General features: G+C 43.4%; 2 protein-coding genes across 9 annotated transcripts in view; both read right to left on the reverse strand.

Moving 5' to 3' along the window:
• The window catches only part of VPS13D (vacuolar protein sorting 13 homolog D), a 195532-nt gene extending 190917 nt beyond the window's left edge, over positions 1-4615 (reverse strand). For all 8 annotated transcript variants that reach the window (XM_048825360.2, XM_048825358.2, XM_048825355.2 and 5 more), the window contains exons 1-2: positions 4546-4615; positions 195-357 (exon numbers count right to left, since the gene is read on the reverse strand). In XM_048825360.2, coding sequence (XP_048681317.2) covers positions 195-291 — 97 coding nt within the window. In that variant the 5' untranslated portion in view covers positions 292-357; positions 4546-4615. The remainder of the gene's footprint in view (positions 1-194; positions 358-4545) is intronic.
• A 2984-nt stretch (positions 4616-7599) lies between these two features.
• Positions 7600-27082, reverse strand: part of TNFRSF1B (TNF receptor superfamily member 1B) — a 41981-nt gene continuing 22498 nt past the window's right edge. The window contains exons 3-10 of the mRNA XM_048825302.2: positions 23218-23346; positions 20080-20232; positions 16417-16510; positions 16105-16316; positions 15163-15240; positions 14475-14485; positions 13742-13988; positions 7600-9903 (exon numbers count right to left, since the gene is read on the reverse strand). Of these exons, the coding sequence (XP_048681259.2) occupies positions 9602-9903; positions 13742-13988; positions 14475-14485; positions 15163-15240; positions 16105-16316; positions 16417-16510; positions 20080-20232; positions 23218-23346 (1226 nt within the window). The 3' untranslated portion in view covers positions 7600-9601. The remainder of the gene's footprint in view (positions 9904-13741; positions 13989-14474; positions 14486-15162; positions 15241-16104; positions 16317-16416; positions 16511-20079; positions 20233-23217; positions 23347-27082) is intronic.

Here is a 27082-nt window from a genome sequence, read left to right on the forward strand (position 1 = left end):
TTAATTGTATATTTTTATTTAGATCAATTTACTACTACAATATAAGAACAAGGACATAAGTGCTAATCAGTAAGACAAATGTAAAATATATTCAATATATGTATTCCGGCTTTCAGTGAATACAAAATCATTCTATCAATACAATTCTTAAAATATAAAACAGAGATACATCAAACAGTGCTAATAACCCTTACCTTTCAGAAGAGCTACTGAGAGTTGGTCTGTGTTCAGGTTATTGACATATTTGCCCAAATAGGTGTTGAGGACCCAGGCTACCAGTCCCTCCAACATGATTGTATCCTGGAAGGGGTGGCTAAGACTCTGTTGTCATCCTCTGTTCCATAGTTCAGTTGTATTCTGTTTTAAATGCAAAAGGGAAACATGTCTAAGAGATACACTATGTGTTCTCAAACCATTTCCCACCCTCCAACATACAGAAATTGAGACGCAATTGCAAACAATTTTCACTTTAATCATCCCATCCCAAAGGCACTGGAAAATTAATATTAAGTACAAGATGCTTTCCTAGAGCAGCTGCTTAAAAAAAAAATGTAAGAATTTTGCTATGTACAGCTACTTTTAATTATCCTGTTAATCCTAGGTCAGAGCATAGCGCAATGAAGTTACTATTTGAACTGATTTTATTTATACAATATTAGACTGTATGAACTCCCATAATACCACCTCACCTGCTGCAGTCTTTACTGCGGTAGACTGCACTGCGTTTGTTAAACCTTTTCCTCACTGAGATTTGTAGTGCTTTAGTGATTAAAAACACTAAGCAGAGTGACCTAGCGAATAGAGCACTGGACCACAATTCAGGAGACTTGGGTTTTATTCCGATCTCTGCCGCTAGCCTGCCGAGTGATCTTGAGCAAATCACTTCACTTCTCTGTGCCTTAGCTTCCCCATCTGTGAAATGGGAATAATGATACTGACCTGTCTCTTAAAGGGCGTTGAGATCTAATGATCAAAGCATTATATAAGATCATATTATGGAAGTATACCCTCTACTCATAGAATCATCATACAAAAATTAATCTTTGCATCTTTCATATTGCAGCACTGTCCTATTTTGAAGCAATAAAAGACAAGGTACCACATTGCTCTTTCTGTCTTCAGGGAGGAAGGAGACTGAAAATAAGCAGTTCTGGATGCAGGTTAATGTGCTGTCTCTGTAGCCTTGTACCTCTTCCTCAGTTCCCACAGGAAACCCCTCCACTGGTACTCCATAAGGTCTGGACTCTCCATCTTTGGAAATTATGGTCTGGAGTGGAGGGTGGCCACACTCTGTGACAGTGTTCTCTCTCCAATTTTTATGTACGGCTTCATACCATGTCTATCACTGCTATCTGAGTGTACATGCATGCACATACCTACGCACATACCTACCCCAAAACTTATTTTAGTTCACATTAATGTTGATCTGGTCAATATTACTTGCTATCCCCACTCCATTCAGTGTAAGACCCCCTGAACAAGATTCCCAGGAACAGCAGCTAGCAAGGGAAGTCTTTGCAGCACTGCTCTGTGAAGAGGCTGGAAATGACTGGGAGGAGCCAATGCCCACATTCTGTGACTCTACAGATCAGGTTTTCTGGGAAAAGAAGTGAGCCAAACTTCCAGCCCTTTCCATTATAGGAAGAGTGAAACCCAAGCTCCCTGAAAGAAGAGTGCACTGGAAACTCCATAAGTGAAAACTGATGGATTTCCTGTCCCCTAAAAAGCAGTTACTTTTGTAGAAGGCAATCTGGCCCCAGAACAGGAAAAAATGGTAATTTCATCCTAACTTTTACTTTTTACTCTGTGCACAGGATGCAAATATAAGCATGTGCCTTCTTTCAGCACACTCCTATACACTACATATTTATACCCTAAAAAAACGATACATTATACACCTTTAGTAGTTTCAGTCTGAAAAATTTATGTTGTATTTATTTTGTCAGTCTTTTAAGCTCTCTGACCAACATGTAATCATGGTCATAAAATAAGAAGCCACTTGACCATGCTGGGATGCCAGCAGCCATTGCTGAAAAGAATCTAGTGCCATTGGACGTGAATTGAAAGAGTAGTGTGTATGCATGGAAAGCTTAACTCAACTTTTGCTAACAAAGGCCCCAATTCTACAAGTTGATTCATGTCGGAGGATCCTCACACCCCGTGAAGTCAATGGGTACAATGAACCAGTAGAGATCTACCTCTGTGGATCAGCTTCCAGGACAGGGCCTTTAATTCTATTTCTTTGTGGCACTCTTATAAATACTTGCAAAACAAGTTACTTAGTTTTAATTTCTTGTCTGCTCAGGTTCCATAAGCTCAGATAATACTGACAGCTAGCATGATTTTACAGTTTTTAAAGGGATACTGTCAAGATTCTAAAGATAAAATACACATACTTTGACAATTATCAAAGGAGTAGCCATGTTAGTCTATAAGGTGCCACAGGACTCTTTGCTGCTTTTACCGATCCAGACTAATAGACGTATTGGAGCATAAGCTTTCGTGGGTGAATACCCACTTCATCTGATGCATGTCGTATTCACCCACAAAAGCTTATGCTCCAATACATCTGTTAGTCTATAAGGTGCCAAAGGACTCTTTGCCACTTACATTTTTTACCCTCACAATCTTTACCAAACATTTCTATTTCAATCCGTGCTGTTGCCAGAAAATAAAAAGGCGAATTGTAATTTATGCCTCACTGTGCTGTCATTGAAGTCAACTGTAGAACTCTCATTAACTTCAATGGGAGCAGGACCAAACACTTACCTAAACATTGGCAAACAAAGGGTGAATACACAGTGTGATGTGGAAAAATACTATACATACCCCTGCTTTATTAATTGGGTGTCTGGGGGCACATCATTTTCCTCAAGGCAACATGAATCAATTTTTTAAAACATGGAGTTGCAGGTGGTAGAAAGTGAAAAAGATACTTTTCATAAAAAAGCAGGACAATAAAAGGAAATGATTAATTTGAGGACCATATTGTAATTTTTATATTAAAATTCAGGGTTTTTCCATAGCTAATATGAGTTTTACTTGACTGATGGTTGCAACAGGAATGTTTCCATTTTTAAAATATCAATGAAACCTTTCTTCTATTAAACCGTGCCCCCAAAGATTCAATTTCTCTTGAGCATTAAAAACCCAAACACAGAGTTGTGCTAAGGCTGAAAAGTGAAACTGACTAGAACTAAAAGTTAAACACAAAACATCTTAAAATAATGCAAAGTAACAAACTATTAAAATGAAAAATATTAAAAGTCAAGCAGTTCATTATTTAAAATTATCTGATCTTTTCACTTAAAGTGCCTTTAATAGTTTCCACAGGGAATGCTAGCTACACTCCACAAACTTAAGTCTTGTCTTTCACACAGCAGATACTGGCATCCACCTTTCACTTTTAGTTGAGATTGAAATTGCAGCTATGACTAACAAAGTAAAAGTTTTAACCAACATGTAAACAATATCCCTGTCCTTTCCACTCCACCCTTCAGAGGGAATTGTGGATGCAAAATCAAGATGAAAACCTTGAGACAGCAGTAAGATGAACTGGATATGTTATCAAAAAAACAGGATCACATGAAAAGGAAAAGACACATTTCTGCAAGGCATCATACTTGAGTTTAACTCAAGTAAATTCTGACCTTAGTTTAAATTACCCTGTGGGAAGATATACAATCTTACTTGTATAAACAAGAGTGAGTAAACATTTATCAGGAAGGGCTGGACTAAGAAAGGATGGGAGGAGGTGTCAAGAAATCTCATAAACCTCACGATGACTCTTTGGAGAGAAGGGGGCTTTTAAACCAGTGCCACAGGCCCTGCAGGGGAAGATGACTGTCGTGAGTGGGCTGGCAGAGCCGGCCCCCGGTAAAGCAGGCCCACGGGAAGGGTGATCTTAGTGCAGGGTCCAGGGATTACTGGGGGGGGGGGCTGACACCTTGCTGGACTCCGGCCATACAGTCCGAGGGGGATGGTGGGTGGGGTCATTGCCTGGGGAGCAGGCAGAAGTAAACCCCTAGGAAAAGAGGGGCGCTACTGGCACGAGGCAGGGAAAGGTCACCTTGCTAAGAGCACAGCTGGGGCTGCCCCAGGAGGCGGGGGTCCCTGTAAGGGCGCTTGGGGGTGAGGGGGGGAGCAGCTGGAGGGAGGGTGTAAGAGGGGGCAGGGGTGCCAGGGCCCTAGCAAGGGAGCCAGAAAATCACAGCCAGGGCCAGACCCCGCGGGGGGGGAGGGGTGGGGGAAGGGGGTCATTCTGAGAGCCAGGCCCCCGGGGAGGTCACTCTGTGAGGGCCAGGCCCCCGGGGAGCAGGGGTGGGGGGGTCACTCTGTGAGGGCCAGGCCCCCGGGGAGCTAAGGGGGGGGACCCGGGGTGTGGGGGGGTCACGCTCTGAGGGCGGGGACCCGTGTTAGGCGGGGTCACGCTCTGAGGACCAGGAGCCGGGGGGGGGGGGTCACTCACAAAGACAGGAGCCCAGGCAGGCAGCGCCCCCCGCGGCCCGCTCCCCGAAGCCGTTAGCGGCGCCTCCCCCCAAGTACCTGCCTCGCTCCCTGTCCCCTCAATGGCGCTCTCGGGGCAGGGCCTGCGAGTGAGCGAGCCGGAGCCTGCGCCAATCGAGCCGGAGCTAACGGATGGGGCCGCCTGCCTGTAGAGTGCCGAGCAATCGATCGTCGTCCCCCACCCCCGGGCCGGGCAGAACTTTTCATAGAAGATCAGGGTTGGGAGGCACCTCAGGAGGTCATCTAGGCCCACCCCCGCTCAAAGCAGGACCAATCCCCAGTTTTTGCCCCAGATCCCTAAATGGCCCCCTCAAGGATTGAACTGGCAACGCTGCGTTTAGCAGGGCAATGCTCAAACCACTGAGCTAACCCTCCCCCCTTTTGAGCCCAGGTAGGGCCCAGTAAAGAAACACTTTGGAGCCGCGCAGCTTTCCAATGAGCCTCCTGCCTCGCCCTGGCCACACATCACCCTGCACTGCAGCAAGGGTGGGGGGGTGCAGCCCACAGGTGGGCACCCACTACAGTGCCACCACCAAGCATTCAGACATCATAGAGTCAACAACCCCTCACCACCCCCACCACCCCCCTCATCATCAGACTGGCTTCAAAATAATGAGACTTTAGACCATAATAGCGTGGGTTGTTGATTTATTTTCTCTTTGGGTTTTGAGCCCTACCGTTTCCCATTTTCAAGCTTGTCTCCCAACCAGAAGGGTAACAATGCTCTTATTTTTAAGTGAAAGCTCAAGAGTCTGATGTTATCACAAGAAAATGGGAAATGACTGCCTAGGAAGGAGTACGGTGGAAAGGGATCTCGGGGTCATAATGGATCATAGGCTAAATGAGAGTCAACAGTGTGACACTGTTGCAAAAAAAGCAAACATCACTCTGGGATGTGTTAGCAGGAGTATTGTAAACATGACACAAGAAGTAATTCTTCCGCTCTACTCCCTGCTGATTAAGCCTCAACTGGAGTATTGTGTCCAGTTCTGGGCACCACATTTCAGGAAAGGTGTGGACAAATTGGAGAAAGTCCAGAGAACAGCAACAAAAATGATAAAAGGTCTAGAAAACATGACGTCTGAGGGAAGATTGACAAAATTGGGTTTGCTTAGTCTGGAGAAGAGAAGACTGAGAGGAAACATGATAACAGTTTTCAAGTACATAAAAGGTTGTTACAAGAAGGGAAAAAAATTGTTCTTAACCTCTGAGGATAGGACAAGCAGCAATGGGCTTAAATTGAAGCAAGGGTGGTTTAGGGTGGACATTAGTGAAAACTTCCGGTCAGGGTGCCTAAACACTGGAATAAATTGCATAAGGAGGTTGTGGAATCTCCATCATTGGGGATTTTTAAGAGCAGGTGGGACAAACACCTGTAGGGATGGTCTAGATAATACCTAGTCCTGCCTTGAGTGCAAGGACTGGACTAGATGACTTCTCGAGGTCCCTTCCAGTTCTATGACTCCAGCAGCTGGCACATTAGAGAAAATTAATACATATTGCAAGACTTATGATTAAATCACAAGAGGCAGCAACTCTGGTAGGAGCTGCACACCCACACAATAGGAACACACCCAGTACAACCACTAAGTATGTACCAGAGGCATATACCCATATCACGTGAGTATATCATTGTGTGTGTGTAATAGAAATGTTCATCAATGAGTGTACCAGCGGAACCACCTACATTTCAAGGACAAAGGATACCTATGGAAAATGCAGGGTAAATTTTATTTGTAAGGGAGGCCACCACACAATGTGATACAATTTAAAAAGTGTGTGAAACTATGCTTTTTGCTTCAAAACATTTTCAGTATGATAAAATGTTCCTTAATAGCCTTTGATTTGATAATGGTCATGAGCTAATAGATGCCACATAAAGCACGTGTTTTAGACATAATAAATGTTTCCTCAATGAAACAAAAAGTTAATATCTAATAATGGTTGAAACCCTACTTTAGCATGGCTTCATGGTGAAAGGATATTTCCTCCATCATCCCCCAGACACTAAGAGAATTATTCAATGCCTGCTGAAGACAACAGACACTCCCACTATTTTCAGTGAGACTGCTCGTGAGCCTATAGTTAAACGTACTTTACTGAATCAGGCGATATTGCTCCGCACTTTGCAGGACTGAATCTTAAAAGAGTAACCCATAGCCTGACTGGTAACTCCTGAAAATAAATTTCAATTTCAGATAAAATACAGTAAGTCACTCTTTATGACACTCCTAAGTAATTTACAGGTAAATCAGTCTTACAGGGGCAGTGACCCTTTGTAGCACTCTGTTCTGGCCATATACAGAGGGACAACTTTCTGTATATCAGTGTTGTGAGAAGCAGGAAATAGAATTCTGGTTCTTCAACCTGTAAAACCACAGACCTCTCCAACAGGAGATAAAACAGGTTCTCAAACTGGGGGCGGGAGCCTTCAGGGGGTCACGAGGTTATTACATGGGTTGCAGACTGTCAGCCTCCACTCCAAACCCCGCTTCACCTCCAGCATTTATAATGGTGTTAAATATATCAAAATGCATTTTCAACTTATGGGGGTGGGGGGTCCACACACACAGAGGCTTGCTATGTAAAAGGGGTCACCAGTACAAAAGTTTGAGAACCACTGCGATAAAAGGAGATCCTCCACTAGGTGCCAGTAGCATAAGGGTTTGCAGCCTCTTTGTAGGTCAGTCATCAAGGGTTGGATGTAATAAATATTTATATAGGCCTGTTTACATGCAGTACAGGACACTGGGATTTTTGTGTACCACTCCATACACTATCTTTTTATATAATCACTAAGGCCCCTCATCCTGCAATGAGTTCCACCCACCTACACACATCCACCACTGAAGTCAATGGGAATTCATAGGAATAGGGCACAGAGCAGATTGTAGGATCGCGGCTTCACTCATCTCTGAAATTCAAGATGAATGGCTTTTTACTACATCCTAACTTAATTTTAAACTAGTGCCAACATTTAGAAAGTGGTACATGAGACTGAACCTGATCAAACCTGCTTGAATTAGGCAATAATGATAAAAAAGAGCCAAAAGTAATGTTTTGGATACAGAAATTAAGGGGATGCAAATGAAATCAACAAATGGTAGGTTTTTTAATTTTTTTAAAACAAAGAAAATGCAAAGGCATTTTGTTTAATAGAAAGAACAGGAAAGTTCAAGTCATACATAAATTATAAAAATAAAAACAGATTTTTACTTTTTTATACACATCTATGAACAGATTTTAAAAATGCTTCACTATTATCTACATGAATACATAGGATTTTTCTTCCACCATGCAGCTGAATAATATGAAGAGCCCATAAAATTAACTGCCATGGTTGAACCCCTGATTTTTCCTTTGGGCTGCTGTTTCAATACGGACCCAGTTCTTGGAAGTGATGAGCAACAGATACAGATGTTCAGCACATTGCTGGAAACAGCCTGCTGTACAATCAAGTCCTATGTAAGCGTAAATTCTGTGGTTTTGGATAAATTTCAGAGTTTCCATATGCTAAGTCATTTCAGAGCATACTCTCAAATACAAGTTAAAATATACTTCAGCATGTTTCACCTCTAACCTCCACAGCCACAAAGGATAATCCTGAAAGTTTAGGTGAAAGTGTAAAGCATACTTGCTCTTCAGCAGCTGTTGAATGAATGCTACGTAAAGGCATTCTTCTTCAGCCTAAAGCCTCCGGAATAAATTTGGCTTTCTGTTACTCTTGAGCAGCTCCAATAGGATTTGCTGGTGTTTTAATAAGGACAGAATTCAGACTCCAGTTTGACTTTGCCTGAATCTTACTCAGGCATTTTGTAACAAATTTGTTTGAATGCAGACACCACAGTTGCTGGTGAAAACACACATGTGCAACATGATCATGAAAAGTACAATCCCAGAACCTGAGCTTCAAAAGCACAGACTTCTGTCACCAGCGCTAAAGAAAAGTCTCCATTAATTGTCAGTAGGGAGTACAATCTACTAGAGGATAACATAATCCCGAACAGCTGATTTTGTGGTTCTGAGGTTTCATTTCATTCAGCCTTTCACCGTTTCCTGGGGTCAACCAGGATGAGCTGTATGAGACACCTATTTGCCTGGGTCTTCACCATTATTAATTGAAACGTAGAGGAAAACATTTGGCACACATAGTTCTCTCTCACAGACCTCAAGAAACGACGTAAGAATCAACCATGGCACAAAGATGACAATTACCTACTTCAATGTAACAAGTTCTACTTATATATATTTTCTTTTTTAAAAAATATATTAAATATGTACAGCTGACAAAAATAAGTGCATTTTTTGCTATTGTTGAATAGAATAGTTGTAATCTAGTATAAAAGCTCATGTAGAAGATTTTACCCTCCAATACACACAAATCTTAGAGAACAGATATGCCTCCACGGTATGAGAGAGAAAGAGAGAAAACAGCAGCAAAAAATATCAAGGACAGAAGGAAAGATCTGAAGCATACCTCCCTTAAAAAAAAGTGAATATTTTGAGAGGTGGGTGGATCAGATGGGAAATGGTATAATTTGATGCCATAAAAACATGTGGCTAAATCAATAGCATTGGATGGCTGGTCATCAACTCATTTCTCATGGAACGCTGGTCTTAGTCCAGTTCTTAGCCAATGGGATGCGTGAATCAAAAATCCCATCATTATCCCTAAATGGCATCCTGGAGGCAGACTCAGCAGATAGGTCAATGACTGAACAAGCACGAAGACTGAATACACTTCCTTTTCAGCTGCAGAGGAGATCCCTCTTGGCCAGGATCAAGACACGTGGTAAATACATGACAGAAGGAAGCTTGCATGTGACAATTTGATGGATAAACAAACTACTAAATTGAAAAGAAAAAGAATGCTTTTAAAAATAACACTGACTTCTGCAAAGAACTTCCTTCAACTTTTAAAGCCATTACATATCAGAGGGTTAAAACATTTTTAAAAGGCTCTGCATCCCTCCATATCTAGATACATTTTAGATTTTAAGTCTCCGTAAGAATGCTATTCTTAACGCATTGTTTATTTTAGCAGATCAGAAGCTGCTTAGAGTTTTATTGGTCAGTATCTGATCTGTCATCTTCTTTAGCTATTTTTCATCCCTGCATCTTGAACACTAAGAGGAAATGGCTTTTCTTCTGGAAATGGTAAGCTTGGAGGCAAACTATCTGCAGCTTCCACTGAGATTTGAATTTCAGATTCTCTTTTCAAGGGGTTTTCTTCTTTAGAAAGGGGAATTTCTTCCTCTGTTGGAGTGCAGTAGGGAACATTTTCATAATCCGTAGTGGTTGAAGTGGTCGGTTCTGGAAATTGTGGGTTGTGGTTTGAATTACACACGTTAACAATACAAGTTACATTCACCTGCGTTCCTCCACTACCAGAATGCTCTGTGAAACAAACAGAAAACAAAACAAATTAAAAGTGGAAGAGTGAAACCTACAGCAGGATGATAAGATTCTTTATCCAGTTTAATGACTTAAGAAACAATTATAAGTTATAAAACAAACTAAGTAGATGAAATCTCCTTCCTTCTCTTACTATAGGCAGAGTTGGTAGCACCAGTTAGGGTACGTCTACACTGCAACTAAATACCCGAGGCTGGCCCAAGCCAGTTGAATTAGACTTGCAGGGCTCAAGCTAAGAGTCTGCTTAATTGCAGTGGAGATGTTCAGGCTCCACCCGAGCTCTGGGACCTTCCCACCTTGCAGGGTCCTAGAGCCCGGGCTGCAGTCCCAGCCTGTACAGCTACACAGCAGTTAAACAGTTCCTAAACCCAAGTCAGCTGGCACAGATCAGCCGAGAGTGTTAAATTGCTATGTAGACATACCCCTAGAGTTAAGGTTACCAAAACACTTTCCACTATAAGCGCCTGTTTTCAGTGGCTTATAGCTTTGCCAAACTTGACCTGTCTGGACTAAAATTTTTATGCCAAGTGTCTGCCCCAGGCTGAATTTTTGGGGAAAATTTCAGCTAAGAAAGTCCAGCTGTTTTCAATAATTAGGTTACAGAAACCTTAATTCTGCACAAGCAACCTTAATTCTGGAATTTTCTAACTGTTGAGTGCTTGCCCTTGCAACCTTAACATTCTTTTAACATGGATTCTTTGGATGTAATCCGTAAAGACATTGGGGCAACAAAAACCATTCAGAGTCATTGGATCATTTTTGACTCCCTGGATATTTGTTGACTTTTTTTTTTCTCCTTACTCCCCATCTCATTCCCTACACTCTTCCCAGTTTTCTTCCTTTATTGCCCCCTTGTCTCCTTTTCCCACTCTTAGTTTAATACTTACAATTATGCTGCCCCCTTTGCCTGTGTTTTTTCTGGAAGATGTTAACGGCTGCCAAAAAGCCGCACTTTGACATATAAACAACCAAGGACATGGTTAAAAGCTAATGGGCCCCCTTCTTTCAAGCTAAATGGAAGGAGCAATTAAATGTCTCTTTATGTAGTGATAGCTGGAAACAATAGGAGGCTACCACCCAAGGCACTAGGCCACATGGCAAAGCCTGATTAGCTAAGCCATGTTTCAGAGTAACAGCCGTGTTAGTCTGTATTCGCAAAAAGAAAAGGAATACTTGTGGCACCTTAGAGACTAACCAATTTATTTGAGCATAAGCTTTCGTGAGCTACAGCTCACTTCATCGGATGCATACTGTGGAAACTGCAGAAGACATTATATACACAGAGACCATGAAACAATACCTCCTCCCACCCCACTCTCCTGCTGGTAATAGCTTATCTAAAGTGATCACTCTCCTTACAATGTGTATGATAATCAAGGTGGGCCATTTCCAGCACAAATCCAGGTTCTCACCCCCCCCCTTTTTTTTTCTTCCAAAAACCACACACACAAACTCACTCTCCTGCTGGCAATAGCTCATCCAAACTGACCACTCTCCTTACAATGTGCATGATAATCAAGGTGGGCCATTTCCAGCATAAATCCAAGTTTAACCTGAATGTCTGGGGGGGAGGGGGGAGTAGGAAAAAACAAGGGGAAATAGGCCTATTTCCCCTTGTTTTTTCCTACTCCCCCACCCCCCCCAGACATTCTGGTTAAACTTGGATTTATGCTGGAAATGGCCCACCTTGATTATCATGCACATTGTAAAGAGAGTGGTCACTTTAGATAAGCTATTACCAGCAGGAGAGCGGGATGGGAGGAGGTATTGTTTCATGGTCTCTGTGTACATAATGTCTTCTGCAGTTTCCACAGTATGCATCCGATGAAGTGAGCTGTAGCTCACGAAAGCTTATGCTCAAATAAATTGGTTAGTCTCTTAGCTAAGCCATGTGATCTGAGGGGTTCCCTGCTAGAATATTGATTGCTGGCTTTCTCCTAAACATACATACATACACACACACACACACACACACAGCTTCAGACAGTGAGGGAAGCGGCTGTGAGCATGGCCCTGAGAGGGAACAGGGACAGAACTTGTTGGGCACGGAAATGGCTGAAGGGGCAGACTTGAAAATAGTGAACAAGGAAACTGCCTATTGTTTGGTCCTAGTGTGTTCAGGGAGACAGGACTTTATGTACATTCTTCATCAACAAACAGGATTGCATCAAAGAAAACACTGGCTCATATCATCAATTTCTCTTCCTAACAGAAACAAACCTGCAAGGGCCCCAGATATTGGCTAACTGCTCAGGCCAAAGGGGCAACAGCCTACAACATTCTGTCCACACCCGTCCAGCATCGCTAGTCTCCCAATCATAGAATCATAAAATATCAGAGCTGGTAGGGACCTCTGGAGGTCATCTAGTCCAACCCCCTGCCCAGAGCAGGACCAATCCCAACTAAATCATCCCAGCCAGGGCTTTGTCAAGCCTGACCTTAAAAACTTCTAAGGAAGGGGATTCCACCACCTCCCTAGGTAACGTATTCCAGTGTTTCACCACCCTCCTAGTGAAAACGTTTTTCCTAATATCCAACCTAAATCTCCCCCACTGCAACTTGAGACCATTACTCCTTGTCCTGTCCTCATCTACCACTGAGAATAGTCTAGAACCATCCTCTTTGGATCCACCTTTCAGGTAGTTGAAAGCAGCTATCAAATCCCCCCTCATTCTTCTCTTCCGTAGACTAAACAATCCCAGTTCCCTCAGCCTCTCCTCATAAGTCATGTGTTCCAGACCCCTAATAATTTTTGTTGCCCTCCGCTGGACTCTTTCCAATGTCTCCACATCCTTCTTGTAGTGTGGGGCCCAAAACTGGACACAGTACTCCAGATGAGGCTTCACCAATGTCGAATAGAGGGGAACGATCACGTCCCTCAATCTGCTGGCAATGCCCCTACTTATACATCCCAAAAGGCCATTGGCCTTCTTGGCAACAAGGGCACACTGCTGACTCATATCCAGCTTCTCGTCCACTGTCACCCCTAGGTCCTTCTCTGCAGAACTGCTGCCTAGCCATTCGGTCCCTAGACTGTAGCTGTGCATTGGGTTCTTCCGTCCTAAGTGCAGGACCCTGCACTTATCCTTATTGAACCTCATCAGATTTCTTTTGGCCCAATCCTCCAATTTGACTAGGTCCCTCTGTATTCTATCCCTACCCTCCAGCGTATCTACCACTCCTCCCAGTTTAGTATCATCCGCAAATTTGCTGAGAGTGCAATCCACACCATCCTCCAGATCATTTATGAAGATATTGAACAAAACCGGCCCCAGGACCGACCCTTGGGGCACTCCGCTAGATACCGGCTGCCAACTAGACATGGAGCCATTGATCACTACCCGTTGAGCCCGACAATTTAGCCAACTTTCTACCCACCTTGTAGTGCATCCATCCAGCCCATACTTCTTTAACTTGCTGACAAGAATACTGTGGGAGACCGTGTCAAAAGCTTTGCTAAAGTCGAGGAATAACATGTCCACTGCTTTCCCTTCGTCCACAGAACTAGTTATCTCATCATAGAAGGCAATTAGGTTAGTCAGGCATGACTTGCCCTTGGTGAATCCATGCCTACTGTTCCTGATCACTTTCCTCTCCTCTAAGTGCTTCAGAATTGATTCCTTGAGGACATGCTCCATGATTTTTCCTATTTCTTCAAGCAGTCACTCCTCCCTCCTTCTCATCAGCTGTCTCCACACACTCCCACCACTTGTCTTGTAACTTAACATTCTATTGACATTTGTGGCACGCTCTATGTCAAAAAAATAATGATAATAAAATCCTGGAGGGCTCTGGTGTTCACCTTTCGATAGACTCTTACCTGAGCTTGCAGAGCTGGGCCTGGCTCCACCGTGATGATTACAACCTTCTGAGGTCATACGTCTCTGCTGAGTTCTCTCTGTTTCTTTCTTTTCTGTGTTCTTAATACTTATTCCACTGATTCTTGAAGCTGTGTTGTCCAAAGAGCTGCTGCTTGACCCAGGAGTTTCTAAGAGGTGCTGCTCCTCCTGCTGAGGACCACTGGTGCTCTGTGCTCCTGCATCTCGTTGCCTTTTGTCAGGCTGCTTCTGAGGACACAAGAAGGGTTGGGACGGTTACAGTAAATGGCAAAAAGGTCAAACTTTGTGAGACTTTTAACAAGAAAAGAAGATATTAGGTTGAAATAAAGCCTGGGGCTTTATTTCACTGGTTGGGTCAGATCCGCAACTGTTGTCGACTGGCATAGTTTCACTGATGTCAATGGAGCCACAACAATTTACACCAGGTGATGGTCTGACCCTTTATGTCCTAGGTCTGTACTTAGGGGCCTGAAGAAACCTTTAGCGATCTCCTGGTGACCCCACTGGCATACTGACCACTACGAGGCCATTGCAAACTGTTGCATCTGAGGCTCTAACTTGTTCAGGGGGCAACCCATCCCCTTATCTCTCCAGCTATATTTTTCAGCTATTCATTTTTATTATATTTTTAACAGATATTGATCTTGCATGAATTTATAAAACATTAATGAATGAAAAGAGGCGGCAGTGAAGAAGGAAAGAACGGATACTCACCAAATCTGGAGCTTCAATTGGACAAGAACCAAATCATGGTGCAAGTGAGAAAAGAAAGTGACAATTAAAAACAAAACACCAAGTACTAGCAATTACAAAGAGCTGCACTTTAACTGAACGGGGAGATGTGGTCTGCAAGAGTCTGCATTTTATTTTGTTCTTGTATCATCTGTGGGTGGAGCAGACCTGGCTGTGTACCCTGTTTTAAAATGTTATCAAACATTTGCTTTATATTCACTCTGCAATGTGCCTAGAGTCTGGGACAGATGCAGTGGACAAAGGGGATTCTCAAAAATCAATTGAATTAAATAATCAGCGCACTCTAGCGGAAAGGACAAAGAGTGCTGATCACAATCAAAGTCATGGCCATAATAATTAAGTAAAATAACAATTAATAATGTTGTGTAATTCTATTATGAAGCACAAAACACTTTACAAACTGCAGTGGGAGTTTTTGTTGCACAGGTGCTTGACTTCATGGGAACGCTGGAGGCTTATAGGCCCGTGTCTCAGATACGAGGGATTATATGAGGCTTCAGCAGTGCACAGGTCTCATGCCAGCCTTCCATGCAGGGAAAAATTTCACCCCAAATACATATTGAATATTGTGGATAGGAGACTAGCATTTCTATATCTAAGTTTATTATTCATTTAATTTCATGTGTTATTTTCACTCCATGAATCTTACCTTTTTTTCTATAAACTATGAAACAGGCAACCCCTGCAAATACGATGAGTGCTAGAAACGTCAATCCTACTATTATACCTACAGAAAACAAAAGAGAAATAATTTGGCCGACAAAACTAAGCTGTACTGGTAAAAACTGGTGATTTTTATTTTTTTTTGTTCTCCTTTGCTATAAATTTAAATATCACACAAATCAGTTATGCATCTAAGTTTAATAGTGAGCGTTGGTTTTGGTTGATAGATACAAAAGATCTTATTTTGATCTCACTTGCCTCATTAAATTGGACTTTCCCATAGTTTTGAAAACTATGGAATGGATTCTGGCCCACACACTGTGGAGGGATCGATTCTGGCCCACACACCACCCATCAGAGAGCCACACTAGGCCAAGAGGAGAATTCCCCAGGTGCAGGAGAAGCATAGGGCTGACATAAGGAACCCTATGTTGCCCCTTATACACACAGGCCTCAGCATAAAAGGTATGCCAGGAGAAGGAGATAGCATCCCCACAGTGTTCAATACTATGGAGATGCTGTGCTGCACAGAGGCAACCTGGCTAAGACTGCCATACATCAGAATGACTCCCAGGAGGCTTGTTGAGCCAGAGGCCATTTTGGCCCTATAGCGACCCAGATTCTAGACATTATACCTTTGCACTTGCTCCTCCTGGGCTGCATCTCTCATAATCTGGCCCTGGGCCCCGGAGGAAATTTGCCATGTACTAGAGCTGGGTACTTTTTTTTTTTTTTTTTTTGGGGGGGGGGGGGGGAGGGGGAGATGTACAAACCAGTCCAAGCAAGGCTTTTTGAACTCATCCAATGGAATGCAAGCATTGTGAGTTTGCATTTGCAAATGATTTCATAAGCGATCAGTAAAGAAACACGTATGCATCCCCTCACTTCCTGAACAGAAAAAAAAAAGTGAACTTAAGCAATAGCTCACCAATGGTCTGAGAGACATCAGGAGAAGGGACTTGATGGACAGCTTTGGTTTTTATTTCTTTGGTTCCAAAAACGGAGCTTTCTGCTGTAAGCTGGCCAGTGCTGGGCATGGTGGCATGAGGAGGAGATGTTGCTATGACAGCAATGTCTACCTCGGAATCACTGCAGACTGTGTCACTTGTGCTACTTCCTTCAACAGACACTGACTGACAGCTGCAAGAAACAAGAGGAGGGTTTAAAAACAAAACCACCCCCCGGACACAATTACAGCCTGATGTTTTGTTAAATTAGAAAGGGCAAATCGGTGACTTACACTCTGTGTGGTTTGCAGGAGGCAGTTGAGGAGTCTTCATCTGAAAAAGTGCCGGGGGGGCAGGGGGAACAGTCTGTATTCGTAACGTCCGTTCCTTTAAATATATATTTCCAAATGTTGCCAGTTAGTCACTTGTTGAGAAACGCCAAATGAATCATAAAGTTCTAGTTGGTCATACAGATCCTGGAAATGTTACGAAGACAGTAAACAAAAGCGCAAGCTTTGACAGCCTCCCAGCCAAGCATCCCACATGCTGCTCTTGATAAGGACAAAAAGAAAAAAAGACAGAATCCCAGATACAGAAGGAAAGATTAACTGGGCTGTCATCTCTATGCCCTTGAGGGCTATGGTATTTTTCAAAGGGTTACTTGGAATCAACTGGAACAGTTAAAACACGGCATTAAAAGCCAAACCCTGCAGTCTTTGCCAAACCTTAATCAGGCAAAACTCCTAACCCAGTCAACAGAGTTTTACTTGAGTAAGGACTGCAGCATTTGGCAGCCATAAAAAATTAGTCCCCCTTCCCCAGCAGCCTCTGGGTATGATGCTTTTTCTTCACATCAGTACATTCACCACCATTCTGGGGCCAATTGAGGTAGGCACAAAATTTAAAATACAGTCTAAACCTTGATGCAATCCGAACAACGTTCAGCAAGCATGAATGACCGAAACGGAGAACACGTATTTCGCAAGTAGAGACAGGATCATAACAACAAGCTTTTTCCACTGCGTGGCATGAGGAAGGAAGATTACAGAATGAAACGAAAGCTCTGCAACACAAAGCTGCTGGGGAACGTACACTTTAAGAGTCATACTACATCCCACAGTCACACTTCAAGGCCACTTAAAACAATACAGCCCGCAGCAATACACAGCAGACACCGAAGGCACTATAGTGCAAGCCACTATTAAAAATAATGAATGTCTCCATTCTAGAAACATTAATGTTTCGATCATTAAGAATGAAATTTCTTCCCTGGGCAGAGACAGCACAAGGCTCACATATCACTTAATCATTCAAAACAGGACTTAAGTAATTAATAGGCCTTAAGCTGGCCCTCTGCATAGCGATGAACTTCACCCTAAAAGAAAAATAAAATATCCAATATGGTTTTAGGGGCACTATGCTGTTGGATGTGCCATCTCTCAGGTTGGGTTCATTAAAGATCCCACAGAAGCTTTGACAAAATAAAGTGTGTTAGCCCCAGAGTCCTGGCCATATTACTTCTCCTCAGTAATTACAGTCTGCTCATCTAAAATTTCCCCTGAATTTTTTATCATGTTAGGTATTCGTCACCTTTTGTCCTGAACCACAGGGTAGGGTTGCTTTGCAGATACATTTATTTATAAAGTGCACATTACCATGGTAACAACTGTTGTGAGTGCCATCTTCCACCCAAGATGTGGCTGCATTTTACTGATGGGTGACAATATTGTCATTTTTACTCCACCCTTATTCAGGAAGAACTCCCACTGAAAACAGGACTGCAGAAATAAATCCACCTGTTCTGAGATTTTTAAGCCATCCTGAGACAGCTACACTGTCATAGGGTCCTTGGAAAATGCAGTACCATCTACAGCAGGGTGAAATTCACTTGTGGTGGCCCACTGCACACTATGATAAACAGAAAATGTGGACAGGTTTCGGTTTCCACAAAGAAGGTTTGTGGCGACTGGATGTGTAACATAGTGAATACCAGTGAAAATGAGGTAGGATTAGAAAAGGCTAAAATAGGGAAAGAACAAGTTGAAAATTACTTAGACAAGTTAGATGTCTTCAAGTCACCAGGGCCTGATGAAATCCTAGATTACTCAAGGAGCTGACTGAGGAGATATATCTGAGCCATTAGCAATTATCTTTGAAAAGTCATGGAAGACAGAAGAGATTCCAGAAGACTGGAAAAGGGCAAATATAGTGCCCATCTATAAAAATGGAAATAAGAACAACCCTGGGAATTACAGCCCCGTCAGCTTAACTTCTGTAACTGGAAAGATAATTGAACAAATAATTAAGCAATCAATTTGCAAACATCTAGAAGATAAGAAGGTGATAAGTAACAGTCAGCATGGATTTGTCAAAAACAAATCGTGTCAAACCAACCTAATAGCTTTCTTTGACTGGGTAACAAGCCTTGGGGAGGGGGGGGGAGGAAGCGGTAGATGTGATATATCTTGACTTTAGTAAAGCTTTTGATACTGTCTCGCATGACCTTCTCATAAACAAATTAGGGAAATGCAATCTAGATGGAGCTACTATAAGGTGGGTGCAAAACTGGTTTGGAAAACCGTTCCCAGAGAGTAGTTATCAGTGGTTCACAGTCATGCTGAAAGGGCATAACGAGTGGGGTCCTGCAGGGATCAGTTCTGGGTCCGGTTCTGTTCAATGTCTTCATCAATGACTTAGAGAATGGCATATAGAGTACACTTACAAAGTCTGTGGATAATATTAAGCTGGGAGGGGTTGCAAATGCTTTGAAGGAGACTATTAAAATTCAAAATGATCTGGACAAACTGGAGAAATGGTCTGAAGTAAAGAGGATGAAATTAAATAAGGACAAATGCAAAGTACTCCACTTAGGAAGGAACAATCAGTTGCACACATACAAAATGAGAAATGACTGCCTAGGAAGGAGTACTGAGGAAAGGGAACTGGGGGTCATAGTGGACCACAAGCTAAATATGAGTCAACAGTGTGACGCTGTTGCATAAAAAGCAAACATCATTCTGGGATGTATTAGCAGGAGTATTGTAAGCAAGACACAAGAAGTAATTCTTCCACTTTATTCCGTGCTGATTAGGCCTCAACTGGAGTATTGTGTCCAGTTCTGGGCGCCACATTTCAGGAAGGATGTGGACAAATTGGCAAAAGTCCAGAGGAGAGCAATGAAAATATTAAAGGTCTAGAAAACATGTCCTGTGAGGGAAGATTGAAAATATTGGGTTTGTTTAGTCTGGAAAAGAAGACTGAGAGGGGACACGATAAAAGGTTGTTACTAGGAAGAGGAAGAAAAATTGTTTTTCTTAACCTCTGAGGATAGGACAAGAAGCAATGGGCTTAAATTGCAGCAAAGGAGGTTTAGGATGGACATTAGGAAAAACTTCCTAGCTGTCAGGGTGGTTAAGCACTGGAATAAACTGCCTAGGGAGGTTGTGGAATCTCCATCATTGGGGATTTTTAAGAGCAGGTTAAACGAACACCTGTCAGAGATGGTCTAGATAGTACTTAGTCCTGCCTTGAGTGCAGGGGACTGGGCTAGATGACCTCTCGAGGTCCCTTCCAGTTCTGTGGTTCTATGAGTGACACATATGGAACAAATCGCAAAACAGAGCAAAATAATAAAGCAAAAAGAGTGGAGAGAGATAAGGAGAGCTTTACTGAAACACACAACTGTGCGAAGAGGGGACCATATATCCTTTCCCCACCCCCCAGACAACTCTATTGTGACTCTTTATGCTGTATTTGGTGCATAGATACTGTTATGTTGGGTGCCCTAGAAATACCTAAGAAAGTAATTTAGGAGATCAGAGGAAAACATTTCTGTAATGTATAGTGTGCAGGGTTGATCAGCCATTATTTTTATGGGCAGACAAGTCGCACAAATACTCACACTTCATCCCATAATTCTTTGTACATGGAACCTGCTCACCTCAAACTTAATTTACCTAGTTTGGAAACGCCATAGCCTTTTCTACACGTCTTGTGTGCTTTACAAAACAGGCAGCGACCGTGACTTTGTTTTGTAGTACAGTAAGTGTTGGCTGAGCAGCTGCAGATTCTGTCATGGGTTCCTGTGCATTCTTGAGTCTGCACTAATCCTAATTCCAAAAAACAAGAAAGAAAGTTGTCACGACATAAGGAAGAATTAAAGCGACAGTCCTCACTACTGTTAGTACAGAATGGAAGTGAAGGTCAATTATTTTGCAGCAGGTGACTAGCAGGCTTAGATTCCTCTTCAAAGGGAAAGGTTTTGCAATGGGTTTTGCCTTTGCGCACACATTTTCTGAAGAGTGACCTCTCTTGTACAGGCGCAATTTGCATTTGCAAAATTTGCACTTAGATTTGGATTCCCACAGTTGAACTGCAGCCATAAACCTAAGCTCTTGTGCCTCTGATTACCCAGTTTTCAATACAAAGAGAGGACAGGACCCAGAATAGCTGAAAATATACCTCACAGTGAGAGGAAAATATACCACTTAACATGGTACTTTGAATGGGAGCCCCCAGACATTTTTCACCTGGTACACACGGCTGAACCCCCTCATGTCCTTCCCCCCATCCTTCATCAGGGCTCCCCACCACCCCTCTCCTGGCTGGATCCCCTGCGTGGGACCTCACCACAGCTCCCCATAGTTGTAGCAGGTCTTGAGGTTGCACTGAGCAAGTCCTGAGGGTTCGGCAGTTGCTGGGAGTGGGATGAGGCGGGGCAGGCCCGCAGCAAGGAGCCCTGGTGTAGGAGCTGGCCTCCCAGCAGCGGCAAGGAGGAGAAGCGCCGGCTGCCCCACGGCCCACTCAGGTTGGGAGCGGGCATGCGGCCCCACCGCCCTTCCTGATCAGCACCGCAACCCCTGTGCGCCAGGTGGCAATGCCACTCACTCGGTTTTGGCCCCGCCGATCATGATGGAGGGGCCGTGGAGCCAAACCTGAGTGGGCAGTGCTGCTTCTCCTCAGCACTGCCATTGAGCAGCCGGGGCAGAAGTTGGGAGGTGGGGGGGAGGCGGGGACTGAGTGAGGGGCCTTGAAACCTGTGGCACTGGGGGTCACAGTGCTGTTCAGGAGGGGCCTCGAGGCTCTGCTCCGATGATCCTAGTGCAGCACCAGGGCTCGCCATACTTCCAGCAGCCCGACCCCTGGGCGCCCCTGCCAGTGGTATGTGCTGTGCGTAATGTGCAAACAGCTGCGGGCACCACTCGTGCTTTGGTCCTATGGACATCGGCTCAGGCCAGGGGCTGCCCACATTTTGCCCAAGGATCATACTGGCCACTTGCCAGGGACCCAAGAGCTGCACTTCATTCACATAATATGAAGCAAATTGCAAATGCCCTCATTTTTTATTATGGAGATGAGGCCTATGTAGACTATAGCTCCCAAAACACAATGCTTCATCTGCATCCAAGTGGATCGCGAAGCAGCACTGCATCCCATCAGTCTCTATCTACCTGCCCATCACTACGGTATCTGAGAGCTATGCTGGGACCTGGAGCCTCACAGGACAATCCATCTAGACTGAACGTGAGCCTGATCACAGATCACACTGCAGACATCTGCAATTAGCCAGTTTTGTCTGCCCCCTTTAATCCAAAGCTCACGGACATCAATGACTCCCATTGACATAAGCTTTGCACCAGGCCCTTTATTCTTTAGGATGCTTCCCTTCCCTCCTAATTGTGAGGGAAGTGAATGAGAACATTACTTTTTCCCACTACCCCTACTAGGGGTCACATGCAATAGGAGAACAGACTCTGTTGTTCCAATCTACAGTCACCAGTGATTACGTTGTGTTACACACTGCACCCTGTGATGGATTGAGCCAATATTGGGCCCCACACTACAAGGAGGGTGTGGAAAAATTGGAAAGAGTCCAGTGGAGGGCAACAAAAATGATTAGGGGACTGGAACACATGACGTATGAGGAGAGGCTGAGGGAACTGGGATTGTTTAGTCTGCAGAAGAGAAGAATGAGGGGGGATTTGATAGCTGCTTTCAACTACCTGAGAGGTGGTTCCAGAGAGGATGGTTCTAGACTATTCTCAGTGGTAGAAGAGGACAGGACAAGGAGTAATGGTCTCAAGTTGCAGTGGGGGAGGTTTAGGTTAGATATTAGGAAAAACTTTTTCACTAGGAGGGTGGTGAAACACTGGAATGCGTTACCTAGGGAGGTGGCGGAATCTCCTTCCTTAGAAGTTTTTAAGGTCAGGCTTGACAAAGCCCTGGCTGGGATGATTTAGTTGGGGATCGGTCCTGCTTTGAGCAGGGGGTTGGACTAGATGACCTCCTGAGGTCCCTTCCAACCCTGATATTCTATGATTCTGTGAATATCCTTCTGGTGCCTGAACAACAGAGCAAATGATACTAACAAAAACAATACAAGAACATCACAAGTCACCCCCACAGCTGGTGCTAATTATTGGAGGCCAAGAAATGAATGGACCATGGGACCTGAAGTATCCCCTCACCTGCTCAGGCGGCCCCTTCAAGTCAGGGTTCTAGCAATATTGACTGAGCAGTGCAAGGAGAAAGTGACGCTGCTACCATGTGGTACCAATTTTGTGGCTAGCAGAGAAGTTCAGTCTCTAGGAATCTCAGTCTGATGCCAAATTATTAAGAATAAAAAATCTGACAGGGATAAATAAGTGACCTAGAAATCTTTTCCCTCGCTGATTTCTAGGATGCTATTTATATTTCAACTGTCGTATAATGAAAATTTGCACTGGGAATATAGCCAGGTGACAGAAAGACAAAACCCACCATATTATTCAGAAGATAGAAAAGCACGTTAAACCAAACCAAACCTAGGAGCAGACCACTAGTACCGTTTCCAGGCAATAAATTCCTTCTGGATTGTGGTATTCATCTAGAATGAACTTCACCCCTGAGCAGCTGCCCACGCACCACTGCTGTCTTCACAACAGAGCTGAAGTGAGACTTAAAGAGGTGCACAGGCATCTCTGGGTAGGCTCTCAACACAGAGGCAAGTTTCACCTCTGGAGCATAATTTAGATCTATCTTTTCCTTTGCAGCATCACTAAAACAAAACAAAGCTGGCAAAGGGATAAGCCTCCCAGGCAAGGACTCTGGCATACCGGCTTCGCAGCGGGGTGAGCAGCCAAGGCAGCGCCGAGCTCTGTTCCAGAGCGCTGTATACGTGTTTCTCTCACACGGCGCGCATTCGGTGTCAGAACTGCGATTACAGCTTTGAAGCACATGGTAACCTACAAAACAAGCAAAGAAAAGGTCTGCTTGGAATGACTCAGTAGGAATTGCATCTGGTAAGTTTCGTTCATAGCTGTGGTACCGATTTCCCTTCATCATCATCCTGTTTGCTGGTTGATTAAAGGAAACATGAAGTTTTGATAACCACAACATAGATGTTAAAATAATGGTGAGACTGAGACATTAAAGGATACGGGCGAAGAAATGCCACAGCAACCTCAACTCCTCATCCTCTTGTTCCTAAATATTGCAATATATATTGTACCAAATTCTGACCTACGATACTTCTTATTTTTGTATGGCACTTGGATACCAAGCTGATAAGTATCTTAGAATTACCACAGATTCACAGGTATATATGTACTCAAGTCCCATTGATTTAAGTAGGAGTTGCAAACATTTACTCCAGGGCAGAGTTTGATGATCTATGCTGTGTAACACAAATATTTGGTACCTTTTAAGGATCTCAAAACACCTTAAAAATATGAAGGCACTGATTTAGCAAAGAATTTAAGCCAAGACAAAAGCTTTGCATTCAGAGTGCGTGTGATCAAAAAGATCACAGACCAACAGCCTTCTCAGCTGTAGCATGGCATCCATGTGAGAGAGGTGGAAGAACTTGATGGAATATTTGGTGACACTGGACTTCTGAAAGGAGATCCAGTACAAATAACCGTAAGAAACAATGCTGAACCATACAGCGTGTACATACACCTCGCAGGATTCCTAGCCCATTACTTCATAAAGCGGAAACTGAGTTAATGAGAACGCAGCAGATTGGCATAATGGAGACAATCTCTGAGCCAACAGCAAGGTGTGCCCCAGTGGAACCAGTTATAAAGAAAAATGGGAGAATACAAATCTGCGTGGAACTTAGAAGACTTAATGGAGCAGTTGTGGGAGAACATATCCTCTCAACACTGGATGTCTCTCTCTCCAAAGTGAAAGGAACTACAATACTCTCCAAGCTGGATGCCTTGAGAGGATTCTGGCAAATCCCTTTAGCCAGAGATTGTGCTAAACCAACTACATTTAGCATACCCTTTGGGAGATTTTGCTTTCAAAAGATGACCTTTTGGGATTACCAGTGCACCTGACATTTTCCAAAGAAAGATGGCAGAACTGTTAATGAACACAAATGGAGTTGTAGTTTTCATGGATGGTATTTCGATGTACGGCTCTTCGATGGAAGAATACAACAAAACCATCAACAAAGTCCTACGGACTAATAAGTCAGTCTGGACACATGTTTTTCACCTACCCTAAATGGAGTTTTTGGGACAGACAACAAACAAAGATGGAATCAGTCCTAGCCCTGAGAAAGTACAAGCAATTCAAGAACTGAATGCACCTGTGAACATACCAGAAAGAAACATGTACCGGGGGTGGTAAATTACCTTAGTCGAAACCTGCAAGACCTTTCTACGGTGACAAAGCCACTGAATGAAGTGTTAAAATCCAACGCATCTTGGTACCGGAAGGAGGAGGGGGGGAAAAAAAAAAATCAAGACATTGCCTTCAACAAGGTAAGAGAAATGATCTCAACAGCTCCAGTTCTCAAGTACTACGAAGAGTACAAACACACAATGGGGGTCAGTGCCAATGCAGGCAGCATGGCCTAGGTGCAGTATTGTTGCAACAACATGGCTCTGAGTGGAAGCCAGTTGCATTTTACTCTTGCACGCTTACAGAAGCGGAAAAAATATGCCCCGATTGAAAAGGAGTGCCTGGGAAATGTATGGACACGTGAGAACTTTTGCAGATACCGGTGTGGATTATGGTTCGTCATCAGTGTAAACAAATCCAAACTGCTGTAACCCTCACCAGTGGAAAAGTCCTGGATCAAGCACCATTAAGATGCTAACATCTTTTGATAAGGTTAATGAGATTTAACCCAATTGCTAATAAGTTCTGGAGAAAAATCTGGTAGTTGCAGAACGCTTCGTCATGGAATGCATCATTGCACTCAACTACCCATGAGTTTAAAGATGTTGTAACAGCGTACATGGAAGCTATGGACACATACAGACCACCATCAGAAAAGAGACTACACCAGCTACAAAAACCAACCTTGGCAGACCTGCAAGTTTAGGAAGTTCTAAGTTACATTAGAGCTGGCTCGCCCAAGTATCTAAAGGACGCTAAGGAAATGACAAGAGAGACTACATTGCAGTGCATAGACAATTAAGCAAGTCAAATGGACACATGAATAAAGGCAATTGCATCATAATTCTAAACGATATTAAAGGAGAAATCCTACATCTCATCCATGAAGGACATTACGGATTCAGGACAGGTAATTAGATTCAGTACTGTAACCAGCTAACCACATGGTACGGTGGTTGGGCATCAGCAAGGATAAAGAAAGAAGTATGTGCATGCGAACATTGTAGAACTAACACACCAACACAGCACAAAGAACCTTTAACAACACAACCTCTACCAGAGAGATCTTGGAAGAGACTAGCTGCAGATTTATGTGAATTCAGAGGACATCATTACCTGGTCATCGTTGACTATTTTTCCAATATAAATAACGTACTTGAAAGACATAACATGTTGCAGTGCTGTTGCGAAAACTAAAGGGCACTTTTGCTCACTTCGGTAGTCCAGAACAACTCGTCAAGGGAAACGGATCACAATTCGCTGCAGCAGAATGTAAGTCATTCCAAACAAAATAGGATTTTGATCATATTACTAGCAGCCCACATTACCCACAAGCAAATGGAGAGGCTGAGAGAGCTGTACAGATGGCCAAAAAAATCCTACAGCGGGAAGATTCATTCCTTGCTTTTCTGAGCTACAGATCAACACCAAGAGCTGCTACTGCATATAGTCCAGCACAACTCCTGATGGGAAGACAGCTCAGAACTACTGTTCCAACTTTGGGAAAGAATCTATCTCCAAAGTGGCCAGACATGAAGAGGTAGTGAAATTGGAAACAAAAGACTAAGAGAGCTTGCAAACCCTTTTATAACAGATGTCTCTCATCAGAGAGCTGCCAAGTCTAGAACCTGGCAACCGCGTTCCCGTCAAACTGGGAGGACGGGGGGGGAGGGGGAATGGACAACTCCAGCTGTCGAAAAGAAAAAAAAAAATCAGGTCAGATCATATGTAATCAAGACCGTCCAACAGTGGAGAGTTCAACAGAAACTGTTGACATCTACAGTCTGTTCCTCAGAAAGAACCATCAACAGAGCCAACTCTACAGATGGCAGATGCAGAACAAGACGACTCAAGGACTCCGAACAGACCGCAGCCAGTCATTGCAGCTAATGAATCGCCAGATGACAAAGTTGCCATGCGTTCAGGACAGGTAATTAGAAACCCAGAACAACTCAGAGACACTTAACAAGTTGTTCCATATTGAACTTCAAAACCAGTAGGATAGTGTAAATTTTGTAAAATGGTAGGAATGTAGAACTTAAAGGGAGATGGAATGAAATGCTAAGTTGCATTATACCAGTCAGCCACTAGGTGGCGCTGTGTGTGACACACAGTAGACCCTCAGTATTACCAGCACTTCAGGAATGGAGGCGGTAAGACTGAGCATTGATTTAATACAGCTTTGAAACTTTATTTTTCACTCGAAGTGGGCTTTAGCCCACAAAAGCTTATGCCCAAATAAATGTGTCAGTCTCTAAGGTGCCACAAGGCCTCCTCCTTGTTTAGGCAGAAGAAAAATGCTGCGTTTAACCATCTTAATTAAAATGAAACAAGCACAGAACGTTTCCT

The sequence above is a fragment of the Caretta caretta genome, chromosome 18 (assembly GCF_965140235.1).
Source record: "Caretta caretta isolate rCarCar2 chromosome 18, rCarCar1.hap1, whole genome shotgun sequence".
In the NCBI taxonomy this organism is placed as follows: Eukaryota; Metazoa; Chordata; order Testudines; family Cheloniidae; genus Caretta; species Caretta caretta.